The sequence below is a fragment of the Apus apus genome, chromosome 14 (assembly GCF_020740795.1).
Source record: "Apus apus isolate bApuApu2 chromosome 14, bApuApu2.pri.cur, whole genome shotgun sequence".
Classification (NCBI taxonomy): Eukaryota; Metazoa; Chordata; class Aves; order Apodiformes; family Apodidae; genus Apus; species Apus apus.
Window position 1 is genome coordinate 548,477 of NC_067295.1, and position 15,929 is coordinate 564,405.

General features: G+C 51.7%; 1 protein-coding gene across 1 annotated transcript; it reads left to right on the forward strand.

The window, feature by feature from the left end:
- Positions 1 to 423: 423 nt before the first annotated feature.
- Positions 424 to 12,081, forward strand: SCNN1G (sodium channel epithelial 1 subunit gamma). The gene is made up of 13 exons (XM_051632266.1): positions 424 to 521; positions 725 to 1,055; positions 1,916 to 2,210; positions 2,640 to 2,833; positions 3,752 to 3,855; positions 4,307 to 4,470; positions 7,279 to 7,377; positions 8,561 to 8,678; positions 9,117 to 9,195; positions 9,275 to 9,332; positions 9,685 to 9,746; positions 9,948 to 10,023; positions 10,402 to 12,081. The coding sequence occupies exons 1-13, from the start codon at positions 491 to 493 to the stop codon at positions 10,789 to 10,791; spliced, it is 2,001 nt and encodes a 666-aa protein (XP_051488226.1). The 5' UTR covers positions 424 to 490; the 3' UTR covers positions 10,792 to 12,081.
- Positions 12,082 to 15,929: the final 3,848 nt, after the last annotated feature.

A 15,929-nucleotide genomic window follows, 5' to 3' on the forward strand; every position in this document is an offset into this window, starting at 1 on the left:
CATCCCCGCCCGGCCGCTCAGCCCGCCGGCCGCCGCATGCCGCCCCCCGCCCGCCGGGGCTCGCCGCCTCACGGCGCCGCCATGCAGCGGGCGGGGCGGGCGGGGCGGGGCGCGCCGGGACGTCACCGCGCCGCCAGCTCCGCCGCCGCAGCGCCACGGCCTTTGTTGCGGGGCGCCGGGGCTGCCGGGACCCCGCCCCGCCGCCGGCCCCTCCCCGTCCCCGCGGGGACGAGCCAGCTCCGCGCCGCGTCACCCGCGCCGGGCCCGCGGGACCCTGCCCGGGGGCGCCCGCCCGGCCCCGCCGCTCCCGCGAGCCCCGGCGGCCGCCGTGGGGCGGCGCTGCGCGGCCGCGGAGCGGGGCGGGCCGCGGGGGCAGGGGCCGGGGCGGGGCAGGGGCCGGGGCGGGCCCGGGCGGGGCAGGCACGGAGGTAGGTGCCGGTGCAGCCGCCAGCCGCGCCATCGGCAGCAGCGCCGGGGCCGGGAGCGCAACATGGCCCCACCGGGCCCGGAGGGCGGCCGAGGTGAGGCTGGTAGGGGTGCCGTGGCCGCCGGCGGCCTCTGCGGGAAAACGGTGCTTTGCGGCGGAAGCACCCGGCGCGGTGGGGGATCGCGACTCCGCGGTGGGTGGCGGCGGGCGGGACAGCGGGGCCCCGTCAGCGCGGGGGCAGCACCGGCGGTGGCCCCGGGTCCCCGCGGCTGAAGCGCCCGGTCCGTCTGTCCGCAGCTGCCGCAGGAGCCATGGCCCCCGGGAAGAAGATCACGGCCCGGATCAAGAGGACGCTGCCGGTGAAGGGCCCGCAGGCCCCGACGCTGAGCGAGCTGATGCGGTGGTACTGCCTCAACACCAACACCCACGGCTGCCGCCGCATCGTCGTGTCCCGCGGCCGCCTGCGCAGGTTCATCTGGATCCTGCTGACCCTCAGCGCCGTCGGGCTCATCCTCTGGCAGTGCGCGGAGCTCCTCATGAACTACTACAGCGCCTCGGTCTCCGTCACCGTCCAGTTCCAGAAGCTGCCCTTCCCCGCCGTTACGATCTGCAACATCAACCCTTACAAGTAAGGCACGGGGGGGAGAGTGGGACCCCAGTCCCCGGGAATCCCGGCGGGTTCATCATCCCCTCACCAGCCCAGCACCAAACTCCTGCCTGGCCTTCTCCAGCTGCACTGCCACGCTGCTTAGCAGCAGTTTTTCCTGGCACTGGGTTTTATGTGTATGGCACTTTGAGTTACCTATCCACCCCTGGTGCTCTTCAGACCCATGTGGGTTATACTCACAGCCTCCAGTTGCTGCCTGCTGGGCTAGGGCTCAGTAGATTTCACTTTCTGCCCCAGACAGCCCCTGGTCAGCTCTGTGGTTCTCTTCAAATTCCCATTTTCCCAGGACCAAAGTTCCAGAATTATAGACAATGCCATCTCCTGAAGAATGAAAAGGCAGTATCTGTCATTTCTCTGTTGCCTCTGCCTCTTTCTGTCCTTATAGGATGCTTTAACATTATAAATCCACGATTCTTTTTCTTCTGCCAAGTTACACACATGTTGATGTCTGTTCCACTGCCAGTTACCCATCCTGGTCCCTGCAGGCAATCCAGCTCTCCCATGTCTTTTGGCACAGATGCAGAAGTTGTATTTCCACATGCTTTGCCTCCTCGGGCTTGCAAACACAGCCTTCAGGGAGCTTGGGAGTCAGAAAGGGCTTTCCCTGTAGTGCAGTCTGCTCTGCTTCAGATGGTCCTTGCTCCAAGGGCACAGCCATGTCTGCCCACACCAATGCAAATTGAAGTGGTAGTAAGAGAGACCCGTGTGAATCCACAACAAGGAATTCTGTCCTCAACAGTGAGATCTGCAGTGCAGCAGCAAGACACTTCAGCTAGGCGGTGAGGTGGGATGTCACTTTTCTCACATTGTTTCTAATGCAGGTACAGTTCCATGAAAGAATATTTATCTGAATTGGACAAAGAGACAAAAAAGGCTTTGGAGACTTTCTACGGATTTTCAGAAGGCAAGTCCAAGGTGCGCCGGTCGGTGGATAAGTGGAACAGCACAGGGAGCAACTTCTTCAAACAGATCCCTCTGCTGAAGTTTGAGGACTTCTCCAAGACTGTAATTGACCTTCGCAGTGGCCAGAAGAGGAAAATAGAGGGCAGTGTCTTTCACAAGGACTCGTCCATAGTGAACTCTGGGGATTCCAATGATATCATTGGCTTTCAGCTGGTGAGTGTTCCTCTTCCTTGGCAAGTTCCTTGTGGGGCAACAAAGGGGTGTTTGGGGTTGGTGTCCCTCCGGCCTGTTTTATTGCTTGCTTAGGTGGCTTCATAGTGAATAACACTCCCTCAGCTCTTTTGCCCATTCTGCCATGCCTCTGTGGTTGCCTGCAGATCCATCTCCAGCTCTCTGGAAGATAAATTCCTTCCTGAAGTCTACTCAAATAGACTTAGTGCCTTCCATGTTGACCTGTCCTTTGGGCCTGAAACATTTGATTGTATCATGTAGCCCTGAATGAAAGGTCTTTTATGGCCCTTTGACCCCTTGTTGCCACTATAACTTCATAGATGGTTATTGCTGTGAAGGAGAAACCGTATCACACATACCTTGGGGTATTTCATTTCATCTGAAACGCTTTTTCCCCTTTGTAATTATCAGTGCGATGCAAACAACAGCAGTGAGTGTGCACTTTACACATTCAGTTCTGGTGTTAATGCTATCCAAGAATGGTACAAGCTGCATTACATGAACATCATGGCACAAATTCCCTTGGAGACTAAAGAGAAATTGAGTTACTCGGCTGATGACCTTCTACTGACTTGTTTCTTTGATGGCCTATCTTGTGACAAAAGGTCAGTGCACAGAAAATATCTGCCAGCTTAACAGCTTATTATAGGAACTGAATATTTGGTATTTGCTGATTTCCACCAGGAACAGTTTGTTTTTATGTAAAGCAAGATTTGCATCTTCATGAGCTTTTATCACACTCTTAAATGTAATTTGTCATAGTGTTCTGCTGTCCACATTTCAGATAAACCTGTGGGTTTTGGCAGGCTCAATCTACCTGCTTATGATTGTGGCAGCACGATTCTTGTGTGTTCTGGTAGCAGGAGAATCTCCCCTTCACCCCAGGGGGCAGCAGCACAGTTCCCCTGGGCAGCTGTAGGGATGAGATTGCCCTTGCACGGGGGCTTGAGGGTTTCCCCAGTGCCCGGTACAGAACAGGCTGCACTGGGACTCTCCTTACTGAAGGCATTTTGCTTGTGCCTGTAATCATACAGACCCTAAAATCTTTTCTTGGAATGAAGACGTTTGCTTGAGCAGGAGGGGGATGTTCCCAGGGAAGACATTAATGCACTTGAATCACAAAGGTGTGTCCTCAGCTTCCCCTGCATGACAGTGGCTCTGACATCTTTTCTGAAAAATGAAGATTCATGTTCCTTTAGACACTTGGCTGTCAAATGACAGAGGACACTGTCCCTGCAATGCCACCTTCCTGCTAAGTCTGTAAATCTGCTTCCCACATCCCCTCAGTCCCTGTTCCCACATGAAAACTTCCTAAACTTTTCATTTCCTGCTGCTATGAAACCAGATGATATTTCTGTGCAGGTTCAGGATATTACACACCTTTCAGCAAATTCAGTTACTTGCCAAAAAAAAAAAATCCAGTCCTTTTGTCTCTGCCAAAACAAAAGCCCAAATCTGCTGATTTTCTCCCACAGACAGTTAAAGCTGAAGAGGGCAATGTAGCAATATTTGATTTCTTTCAGGCACTTCACTCGCTTCCATCACCCCCTCCATGGCAATTGCTACACCTTCAACAGTGGGGAGAGCGGGACGGTGCTGAGCACCTCCACGGGAGGCAGCGAGTACGGTGAGGAGCCCCGGGGAGCCGCCGCCAGATAACGCGCGGTGCAGGGAACTGGATCCTGCTGGAGAGTGATGGATGTGTTGGCTCTAGATGTGCAAGCTGATTGGGGAAACACTTGTTTGAACTAGTGCAAACTGTTGCCAGAGAATACAAAGATAATATCATTGCATCACTAATGTTTTCCATTTGAAATTACTGCTTCCCGGTTATATAACTTTTAAAGTAAGTTTCAGCCATGCTCTGCAGAGACGTGCTTTGTTTGCTGTGCTTGGGGCTGCAGAAGGATGTTGCTTGCTGCAAGTGCCTCAGTCTCGCACTGCAAAGGCTTTGCTTGGTTGTTACAGTTCTACTTGAGGCCAAATAACAGTAAATAAACTGTGCTGCCCTTCCTGACCTGAAAAAATCACTCTGGCTTCTGTTGTAACTCTTCTCCTGCCTTGTCTCTCCTCTTCAGGATTGCAGGTTGTTCTGTATATAGACGAAGCAGACTACAACCCCTTCCTGGTGACATCAACAGGAGCCAAGATCATTGTCCATGACCAAAACGAATATCCCTTCATTGAAGACATTGGCACAGAAATCGAGACCGCCGCAGCCACCTCCATAGGGATGCACTTTGTGAGTGACAGCCCTTCCTCCCATCTCCTTGAAACAGTTGTAAACATGAACCGGTAGGATGTTAGAATGTAGCTAGCAGCTGGAAGGCTTCCAGTACTTCACACTTGAACAGTTGAAGTGCCTGTGGTAGCACTTTTTGGAACAAAGTTTTCTGTTGCGGAGAGGCTGTTGGAAAATCAGGTCCTTATAAACCAAACAGCTACTGGGATTTTGTTTGTTCTCCCTTTTCTCCAACCTCTTGGCTTTCCAGGGGATTTTGTGTTTTGTTTTCACAGCAAAATCCACAACCACAGAAATGTGTTGTCATGTGCCCTGTTTCTCTCTAGCAACACGCAGATGGGTGTGCATCCCACGCAGGTTCCAGGGGTGGAAGAGAAGAACATGAGCTGTGGGTACCCACGTTAGGGTCAGTCTGCAGACAGGACTGCAGCGTGAGCCCTTTAACTGTTCTGTGGGTGTTAAGTCTGTCTTCTGGGTTTCTTGCTATCCCACTTCGGAAAAAAAAAAAAAAGAAAACCCCGTAGGCAATGACTCTGCCCTTGCCAGTTTAGTGAAGCATCTTGTCATTGCTGTCAGCAAGGGCAGGGAGGGCTGCAGCTCCAAATTTCCCCAATTAGTGTAGTGCAGACAAGGCATTTGACCCAAGGGGCTTCTCAGGCAAGCCAGACTTTCCCCTTTCATCTGAATGGGCTGTTAAGTGAGCATTTCAGTTCTGCCTTTTCTTCATTGATGGTTGGATCAAAGGCATTGGCCAGCCCTGCTTATCTGGGCTGGGTGGGTATGCTAGATCTAGATAGTGCATGCATTAGAAAAGACATTAAAAACAGGTTTTAAAATGTGCAAATAGTTACCTGTCTGGAAAACTGTGGCAGCAACTGCTTGGTTTAACCAAAGGGGATAAAGGCTACCCTACAAACAGTGAGTAGAAGGTATCAAACCAGAACAGTGTAAAGGAGGCAAAGTCTCACACCATTCTTTCCTTTATAACTATTACACTGTCTAGGAGAAAGTCACTGCAGACAGAATCTCAATATCTCATGTAATATTTTCCTGGCACAGTAGATTTGGACTGTTGCATATAATATAAATAAGGTTGAAGGTATCTCAGTGGCAATACTTCAAAGATTTGGCATAAGGAATTGATCTGATTGCCTCCTAACACTGGAGCCAAAATAGAAGCTGGACACAATTTCCGGACTAAAAACAAAAGCTGCTGGTCACTGTACTGCCAGTAGAGGTGGACTCCAGAGAGGCTGCTGAGGGGAAGTGGTGATTATCAGGGCAGGGCTGCACCACTGAGGTGCCAGATCAGTCCTGGCACCACATCCCAATACATGGAGGAGGGACACAGCTGCAGGCACCAGTAGGGCAGTTGTTGCCTCCCAGATGCAAACCTCAGTATCTAGGCTATTGCTCCTGTGTTTCTGTGTCCCCCCTCCAAAAATACTCCAAGATGTTTGAAATGCAGACAAGGTATTGCTTGGTAGGAGTTTCAGTGCTTTAGTTAAATGTTTAGTTTGGAAATTATTTCACAGAACCTGAATGAACAAGTAAGCTTTTGTAGGAGTATAAACCATGACAAAAAAAAAAAACCTATAGAAAGAATCTATCATCAACTCATGATACAGCAGCAGATTGAGGCAGATGTCCTGGCATTAGATTGTCTGCAGAACTTAAAAGCATATTAAAAGCTGGTTACATTCAATTTGCAGAAGTAATCCATCTCTAATACTGAAATAATATTTCTGTGTCCCCTCCAAAGAGAGATTTGAGCATGTCTCTACAAGAGCTGACTTACACCATACATGCCTGTAGCCTTCTTTTGCTGCAGATTAAAATGGCACTGCCCACTGTCAAGAATCACCTCAGTAATCTGTAGATCTGTAGTCAGGGCCTTAAAGGTAAGCAGGCATTTATCTGGTTCCTACTAAGTTGATCCTTTGTAGAATCAGCCCCTAACTTAAAACTCTGTAGTGAAAGATAACTGAATGAATTCCTAAATGCTGACATTTCATGTGGTTTCAGGTCACTGTCTTTGTTACAAAGTGGATAATTACTGCAGAATGACAGTAAGAGCTCAGGGCTGAGCAGGGTAGGGCAGTCTGCAGGAAACAAGTGGTGTAGCCTGAATCAGGTCTGACAAATTTGAGGGCTCCCAGCTTTGGTTTCAACAGACCTTGCAGGCAGAGCACTTGGCATTTCAGAGCTCATTTCTCTCGGCAGAGATTACAGAACAGGAAAAGGTGTTAGCACTCATTGGAGTGGAAGGGTCAAAGCAGCACCTGGAAAAAGTCCTGAAGGAGATACAAACATTTGATCTAGAGTGATTGTAGAGAGGTGCTGTTGAGCACTAGCAGAGATTGGAGTGGTGTTTTACCCACCAAACAGGAGCAGCCAGTGCAACAGCTTAGGAAGGTGTGGGTCCTCACAGAAAACAAAAATCAACAGCCCCCCTTCCCTCAAAAACAAACACATCCAGGGCAAACGGTGCATAGCCTCCAGGACTTTCCAAGGAGAGAAGACATACCTATTAATTACTCTGCTTTGAAAAGTCCTCACTGTTACAATTATGCCAGCACTGCTTGGCTTCAGAGGTTTTCAACACAGACAGCAAATATTACAAACAAACAAACAAACAACCCTTGTTCTGACAAGTGATTGACAAATCATTTGAGATGGCAAAAGATAAACATGCCACTCAAACCTGCCCCATCACTCACAGCTGCAGAATCATGATGAACTGCCACTGCATCTTCTGTTTTCTCTGTGAACTCAAAAAAATAAGACCTGTTCTTTTCTTGTTCTCAGACGCGGTCTCGCAAGCTGAGCAAACCCTACAGTGACTGTACAGAGACTGGTGCTGACATACCAGTAGAAAATCTCTACAACAAGAGCTACTCACTCCAGGTAAATGTTACCTTTCATTTTATCAGTTGCTCCAAAACTACCTTTCTAAACAGCTTTGTAGTTGGAGGTCTGAGATTATGAACAGCCCAGCAGGTGTAGGGTCTCTGCTTTTAACCACTGATGTTGTTACCACAGCAGTTGTTAAAATCTGAGTTTTATTCCTAAGTGACTGATGTTTGAAGTTCCCTTAGGCACCCTGTTAGATAAAGAGAGAACATGAGCTCATTAGGCAACTTTCAAGCAATGCGAGACTGGAAAATATTGGCCAAGTAAATGTTGCAGACTAGTAACCCTTGAAGCCAGAAATTGTGACCTTTAGGACTCCAAGAATAACAGATACCATCTAATCAGCATCCAGATAGCAGGATGTTTGTTTACAGAGTAAGTTTCCACTAATTTTGCATGGTTTCTGTAATTGGGTCCTCTTAGAGAGTGTCAGTTGTTCTGGTACTCTCAACTTGAAGAATTGTAATTATTTTAGCTGCTACCTACTGCAAAGTCTGTGCCTAGGCTGGATTTTTATTTTATGGGGCATTATACCTGAAAGCTACTGTGATGAATTGCCAGGAAGTTCACACAGGCATTAGCTCAGGTTTTTACTAACGGCACTTAACTGAAACTCAAGGCTCAGGAGGGCTGGGACTGGAACTTAAAAAAAAAAAGAAGTTCAATTCCTGCTTATTCCAAATGATTAAGTCTTCTAGTACAAAACACTGACTCTACTACCCTATTAATCCTGCAGCTTCAGGTCTACATGTATTCACCAAGACAATTCAGTCAAAGCTGTGAACGCTTTCACTAGCAAGTCACTTCCCACACCTAGTTGTTGATTCATGGACCACATGCCATGGCAGACTGAAAACCTCCTTGGCTGTGGAAAGAGGAACAGCAGCACTGAAGCTTTCGATGGCTATAGGGGAAACGGGCATTCCCAGAATCCCCCCCTCAGAGAGGATTATATTCATACTTCTTGCACTAGAGCCTAAACCCTCCTTGGCACTTTCTGCCTGTATTTGTATTCACTACCAACAGAGCCTGAAGGTCCAGGGAAATGGGCTTCTCCTCTTCTTGCTGCTGCCTTAAAGAGGGGATGTTTTCAGTGCATGCAAGCCTGGAGCTTGGTGCTGCGGGAGTGCAGCACCCTGTGCTGCTTAGACACCAGCTCTTGGTTTGTCTCCCCCAGATTTGCCTGCACTCCTGCTTCCAGAAGGCCATGGTGGACTCCTGTGGCTGTGCCCAGTATGCACAGCCCTTACCTGCTGGAGCAGAGTACTGCAACTACAAGAGAAACCCCAACTGGAGTAAGTGTTCCAACACCTCCTGCTGCCAGGGTGTCCCCGGTCAGCTCAGCCCTGCCTGCACCCAGCACCACCCCAGGCACACAGCACCCTGGGAAAGGCAAATCTGCTTCAGCCCACTTAGCACAGAGCCTGATTCTGCCTCTCTTTTTTAGATTGACTTGTTTCTGACACTTGTCCCAGTTGCTTGTCATTTGCACTCACCACAGAAGTGTCAAGTGGAGGACTTGACTGGGTGAGGCAGTTGCTCATGCCTACAGCAAGTGACAGCTTCTTAGAGTATTTAGCAATATTTGAAGGGTAAATCTTTTTATCCTCAGCCTATAGGAGATGGCCATAAAGGCCACTGACACCCCAGAAACTCTACTCCAGTGCAGGTAGCAAAAGATCACAGCTTTTCTTTCTGACTTCTCATACACAAGTCCTGCTCCCTTCTTGCAGTGTACTGCTACTACAGACTGCATGAGAAGTTTGTGAAGGAGCAGCTGGGCTGCCAGCAAATCTGCAAAGACGCCTGCAGGTAAGTCCTGCCCACAGCCAGAGGTAAAATACTGCGTGGGAGTTTGAGCTCACAATTGACAGCCTACCTCTCTCTCCAGCTTCAAGGAGTGGGCGCTCACCACCAGCATTGCCCAGTGGCCATCCACCGTGTCAGAGGTGAGGTCCCGATCACGTCCGCCGCGAGGGCAGAGCAGCACAGCCAGCCATTACATGACCCAGAGGTTCAGCACAGAGGAGGGCAGCCCTGGGGTGTTGGTTAGCACTTCAGTGCTGCTTGTCCCAGGGGATCAGGCTGTAGTGTCCAGAAGAGGGCTTCCCCTCCAGGAGTTCACCATTAAACTTAAATTTAGTTTATGGGCTGCGACATCCCCTGGGGACAGCTGGGCCATCACATGTTCAGTTCTGGCACCCACTCTGGTCTGAGGTGGTGTGGAGCACAAGCTCCTCTTCCAGAGGATTTCTACACAAGTGCACACTGCTGTAGCAGTATTTTCTGTCTATTTTCCAGGACTGGATGCTTCGAGTTCTCTCTTGGGACAAAGGGCAGAAAATCAACAAGAAGCTGAACAAGTAAGTTTCCATGTCTGTGTTTCTAGCTTGCACCTCAAGCTCAGATACCATCTCAGCAGCCCTAATGATGGCAATTGGGGAAAAAGCTCCCTTAGAGTGGCCCAGCCCTACTGGTCCAACTGGTTATTTGCATAGTTTTTCAGTACGTTTCATGTTATTGTTTTACTAAACCCTCAGCCTGCCATCTCTTTCTCCTCTCAGGACAGACCTTGCAAACCTCATGGTGTTTTACAAAGACCTGAATGAGAGATTCATTTCAGAGAATCCTGCCAACACAGTAAGTGAGCACAGCAGCTCCCTGCTCAGCCCTGGCCACACAGACAGGGTGGAAGAGCTGGAGCTGTTCTCCTGGCCAGTGCAGTGGTCCCATCCAGGCAGGGGTGGGAAGCTGTCCACAGGTGATGCACCTTGTGATGCCCAGTCCTGCCCTTTGCAGCCCTTTTCACTGGTGCATTTTCAGGCTGCCCAGTTCCAAGCCCTGCACCCAGGTAGCCTGCAGGCAGCAGGTGCAGTGCTGGGCAGGGGAAGGGCCCCTGCCTTTGGTAGCACCCACAGCAAACACAGCTTGGGGCAGCCTCCCTGCACCCCAAAACAGTGCCATGGACACACACCCAGTGCCCACAGGAGCTGATCTCCTTGTGCTCGTCTCTTCCAGCTCGTCATTCTTCTTTCCAACTTCGGAGGCCAGTTGGGCCTTTGGATGAGCTGCTCAGTCGTCTGTGTCATTGAGATCGTCGAGGTTTTCTTCATCGATTCCCTGTCCATCGTCATGCGGCGCCAGTGGCAAAAGGCCAAGAAGTGGTGGAACGACCGGAAAAGGGCCGGGCCAGGGAAGCCAGGGCAGGCCAGGGACCTGGAGAGACAGGGCCACGAGAACCCCGTCTGCATCGACGAGGACCTGCCCACCTTCAACACCGCCCTGCGCCTGCCGCTGCCCCAGGACAGCCCCCTGCCCAGGACTCCCCCACCCAACTACAGCACTTTGCGCCTAGAAGCCGCCTTCACCGAGCAGCTGCCTGACACGCTGGAGGTCGGGCAGCACTGACGCTTGTTGATCCACCCATCCAGGTGCCAAAATGAGAGGTGGGTGCTGGACCCTCGTGTCTAGGAGTGAAAGGCACACACCCAAGCAAGCACTGAAGGGCTGTCGGGTTAGACCCTTATTCAGGGATTGAACTTGCAAAGCTCAGACACAAAAGCCAAGGGCTCAGAGACATTAGGAACTTCAGACAACATCAATTCTCAAGTTAATCATCATAGGAGATGGCTGGAGCAGGATGTGGCACTGAGCAGGGATGTCTTGCCAGACAGAGGCACATTTTAGCAACCTACTGCACACACCCCATTGTATGTGAGCAGGAATTACTCCACAGCAGAGGATTGGTGCCACATTGAGTATTAACACTAATTACTCTCTGCTGTGTGGCTTGACTTGTGGGAAAAACCCAGGGCTTTCAGGAATGCAGCATGACGTTGGCAGGAAGGAGCATGACAGAGGTCTGGGAAGAGCACAAAATGGTCAAAAGGAAAGCTCTCAAGCTGAATTTAGATTCCAAAGGAGGCCTGATGAGCTCTTAATTCTGAGATTAAAAGTTAGGATAGCCATAGATATACTTGCAGAGCAAGTTATTACACAGCTTGAGTGGGAGAACCTAAGTAATCCAAAAAGAATCATCTGGAAAGGGCACAAAATCCAATTCTGATCAGTCATGAACTGCCTACTCTGCAAGCTTGTTCTGTATCCCACGGCTCAAGCTGGCCATGAAAGGCACCCTCAGAGGAGCTCGCTGAGCAGTGCCTGCCCTTGGCCACAGGCGACTTCCCAGAAACCTCAAAGGGAGCTGCTCCTTTCCTGCTCAACCCTGGGCAAGGACTTTCCTCCTGCTGCCTGCACCAGAGCTGATGGTGCCCGGGAGGGGACTTGCACCAGCCCAGACCCTCCCCGCACCGCAGGCAGGGGCTGCTTCCTGCTCCCACAGGCTGCCAAGGGCTCGTGGAGAGACCCCCAGGGCACCTAGCTCGGGGGCAGAGCCCTCCCGTGCTCCCAGGCCTGCACCCAGTGCCCTCCTGCCAGAGCTGATTGTTACTGCCTAGAGCTCAGTAGTGATGCTGGGGGTGAACGGAGCCTGCACCGGCCTCTGTAGAGCAAGAGTGAGTGAGAGTGTGTGTGAGAGCAAGGATCAAGTGTGAGAAAGTCTCTCTATCTATATAAGCTTATTTTATATAGGACAGTGAGAATCCAGAAAGGTTCTTTCATGTGCAATAAAATTATTTTAAGTGAATTATTTAAATAGCTGATACACTGAAAAAATAAATATATATATTTTTAATAACAGCTTTTTTGTTTGTTTTGTTGTTGATTTTGTTTATTTTTAAAATCAGCAACACACAAGTTACTTCCCTGCAGGCATCCCAAGAGATGATGGGATGTGCCTGTACCAGGGCTGCCTGGTGCTCAGCACCACTGAGCACCCCAGCTAGGCACCAGAGGAGAAGACAGTAGTGGGTTTGCTCTGCCTCAGAGCCCCTTCTCTAGCACACAGAGATAACAAACCATTGCTTGTTCCCATCAGCTCTCAACACAGCATCAAGAAACAGCACTTGTTACACTGGACCTCCTCCATTTGCAACAGGGGCAAAACAGACCCCAAGACAAATGCCAGGGTAGCCCACATAAGCCTCACCCACCCCGGGGCCACCACCTTTGCATTACAATGTGAGCTGTTGTGACTGCAGCAGTGGTGGAAATGCCAGCCAACTTCAGAGCTAGATAATGTCTCACAGCAAGCTCCTTCCTTGCCAGTTTGTTGCTTCCTTACAAAGGGACTGGTTTGACTCAGTAACACCCAGCTCAGGATCTTCCAGACACAGAGTTGCTGGAGTCAGCTTTGACTCCAACTCTTACACAGCACAGCCTGCTCTGAGCACTGGGAGGGAAGAAAAGGGAGTGGGGGGAAACACCTCCCCAGGAAAAAGCAAGCAAACATCTCCAAGGGGGATACAGCACAACCCCTCTGCTCCTCACCCCTACCTGTGCAGGTTGCAGTGCTGGGCAGATCACAGCTCTGCAGGGATTGCCAGGCTTGCTCCCTGCTGCTTGTGGGCAACACCAAGGAGGGGCTGCAGGGTCTCAGCTCAGCACCTTCCCACCACTCACACAGGACCTCCTCTTCTTCTCAAGCTGTTCCAGTATCTCTGCCCCTCTCCCAGCAGCCCCTAGTACCAAGGGTGGGTTAAATCAGCAGGCACTAATCATGCAATCAGCCCCCAGGAGGAGGGTAGAAAGGAAACCACCCCCAGCTGCTGCCAAGCATCATCCAGCACCTGGGTCCTTCAGCCAGGGAAGGCACCAGCAGCTGGCACAGCTGGGGACAGGCTGAGGGGACATGGATGCCCACCATGTAGCTGTGGTACATGCTTGGTAGCCATATCCCCAATGCTCATCAGTGGCCAAGGTACCCAACATGGTGGCAGCCAGCAGCTGTGTCACATGGATGCACAACTGCCATAGGCTGGTTCCCAGCTCTTTCTTTGGGATACCTGGGAGTTCACAACACAGTCAAAGCCTTAGGGTAAAACACTAGAGCAAAGCCAGACCTCAGAGAGAGCTGATGACACTTCAGCCAGTGATCATTCTCGAGTTTTGTATTTTTAAAGGCTTCCCAGAGTAAAACAAGACCCTTTTAAAATAGACAAAGTGGTGCCAATCCTGCACAAAAGCCCTTGTAGTGACCAGTCAGACTGTGTGCCTTGTAACTGCAGTCCTGCTAAGGACAGTGCCCTTTGACTAGGAGCAACCTGTGGCAGCACAGCATTCCCTGTGGCATTCCTGAATGGCCTCACGGGTCCATAACCTGGGATGTGTGTCCTGCCAGGTGCTTTTGGCATAAACACCCACACTAAACTCTTTGATTAAGTGCCAGTTTTCTGTAGGTGCTTTTTACATTTACTTCTCAGGGCAGTCACAGCATCTTTCCTCCTGTGAATAATCCCCAGGAGGCAGGAATCTATGCTGTAGCTATAGAAAAACATCATTGTGAATTAAATCCTGAACTCTGCCAAACTCCTGAGTCATCTTAAACACAGATCAGGACAGTACAAGAATCAGGTTTGACACACACTGAACATCATAAACTCAGAGCATTTGAGAAACTCAGCTTGGAGTTTACAGGAACAACAGGCAGTAAAATTTGTGGCCGGGCAACATCTCATCCTCTGCTGCAGCTGCAAGGATTGGGTGGGAATGCCAGTCCCTTCCCATGGGACAGTATTCCCAGGGGGGCTGGGCCAGCCCCAGGCAGAGCTGGCAGGCGGGCAGCCCACCAGCTCCCTCGCACTGCAGAGCTGCAGCACTCACAAACGAGGTGAAGGTGCTGGCAGGACAGCAGGCACAGCACTGCCAGGCCAAGGATGGGCTGGGCAGAGGTGTTGAAACCAACACACAGTGGCAGGTGCTGGTGACTCACAGGGAAAGGCTGCCCACAAGCCAGGACTGGCCCTTGGGAGCCCAGGAGATGGGCAAACCTCACTGAGCTCTGCCCAGCTCCCAGCAGCAGCAGGAGAAAATTGTGGATGATAGAGGAGCTGCTGGGGGCCTGGAGGACAATCCAGCTGCAGAGAGGTTTGCCGGACAGCAGGAACCAGCCAGTGCCTCTCCCAGCAAGTGATGACCCACAGAAACAGGGTTTGAAAGCACAGGGAGCCTGTGGGCACCTCTGCATCCTGTAGCCTGCTGGCCATGCCCAGGGCTGGCTCTGTCTCACTTCACACACAGTCACCCTGTGACACCCTTCAGGGGCAACAACCAAATCTTCTTTCTCAGCAAAACCTTCCCAAACAGCCCTAACTCAAAGAGCTCAGGTGTTTTGCTTGTGGGTGCCTGACTGCTGGAGCTGTCTGACCACCCCCTGCAGAGGAGCACTGCAAAGGGCAGGGGCTCTCCTGCCACAGGGAGTTTGGAGATGGGTTTGTCTAAGCCATGGTGGAAGCACTTGCAGAGTAGGAGTCAGCCCTACCACTGGCCAGGCCTGCCAGTGGATTCCCAGTGCTCCCAGCTCCTCTGGCACACTAGCCAGGAAAAACAATGGGGAGAGGGGCAAGCTGTGCAGAAGCAAACACCAGCTGCAGCAGAGGGACTTGCTGCTTAAGTACTTTTGGGAATCAAAACTGCTGGGCAAAGGCTTTTCCCTGGTGGAAACTGAAACTCTCCCTCTGACTCTGCCTGTTTCTCTGCTAGGCAAGACGAGCCAGCACAAAAGTGACTCAGAGACAGAAGGCAGGGAGGATGTGTGCTTCCCTGCCGGACAGAATTCCACCTGGCAATCCAGAGATAAAAACGGGAGCATCCAACCTCCCAGTCAACTGGGATGAAAAACTTGCCCAGCATGTGATAATGAACAGCAAGACACAGATTCCTTGGAAAACACACCTGAGATGCAGCCAGGGCCCCTCCGGACCCCAGCAGCACTGCCTCCAGCCCCCCGGGTGCAGCCGCCGGGGGTGTCAGCCTGGGGGGTACTCCAGCCTCCCGCAGAGCGGAGGGATGGCTGCTCCAGGCAGCTCCAGGCTGCTCGAAGCTGCTGCCAGCTGGTGCAGCCAGGCAGCACCGACAGGGTTAAAGGCTGCCCGGGCCCCTTCCAGGCTGGGTGACATTGCAGTGGTCCACAAACAGGTTTGGGAGTTAAATGCCTCATTAATGTAAATGGAGCTGAGGCAGGGAAAGGCATCTCCAGCACATGCCTATGGAAAAGCCTCTCAGGATCTGAGCCCCGACTTGTGCCCAGGAAAAGGCGCAGCTCTGGGAAGGCCGGACAGGGCTGGAGATTGTGGCTGTTTCAATTTTACCCTTTCACCCCCGCGGCAGGGTGAGCCAGCTCTGTAACCACCAGTATCGGGAGGTGTCTCCTCCAGACACCCGGGACTGGGCCGGCAGGGCAATGGCAGCTCTGCTGCTGCCCGGTTCTCCAGGCAGCCCCCGGGCACTGGCCAAGCGAGGGGCTCAGCCCGGAGCCCACCCGTGCATCCTGCCCAGCTGCAGCCACCTCCCCGCTCGGGGCCGCGGGCAGAGCCCCCGACCTGCTCCCGGGGCTCCAACCGGGCTCCAGCCGGCTCCGGGGGCTGCAGCGGCTGCGTGTGCAGCACAGAGGGTGCTGGCAGCCGAGTTTCTTGTACAAAATCGTTGCC

Excerpts from the sequence above, each read along its gene's own strand:
- SCNN1G (XM_051632266.1), top strand. The coding sequence starts at position 491 with ATGGCCCCACCGGGCCCGGAGGGCGGCCGAG. Across the intron at positions 7,378-8,560 it reads ACAAGAGCTACTCACTCCAG|ATTTGCCTGCACTCCTGCTT; the intron begins GTAAATGTTACC and ends TGTCTCCCCCAG. Across the intron at positions 9,747-9,947 it reads ATCAACAAGAAGCTGAACAA|GACAGACCTTGCAAACCTCA; the intron begins GTAAGTTTCCAT and ends TTCTCCTCTCAG.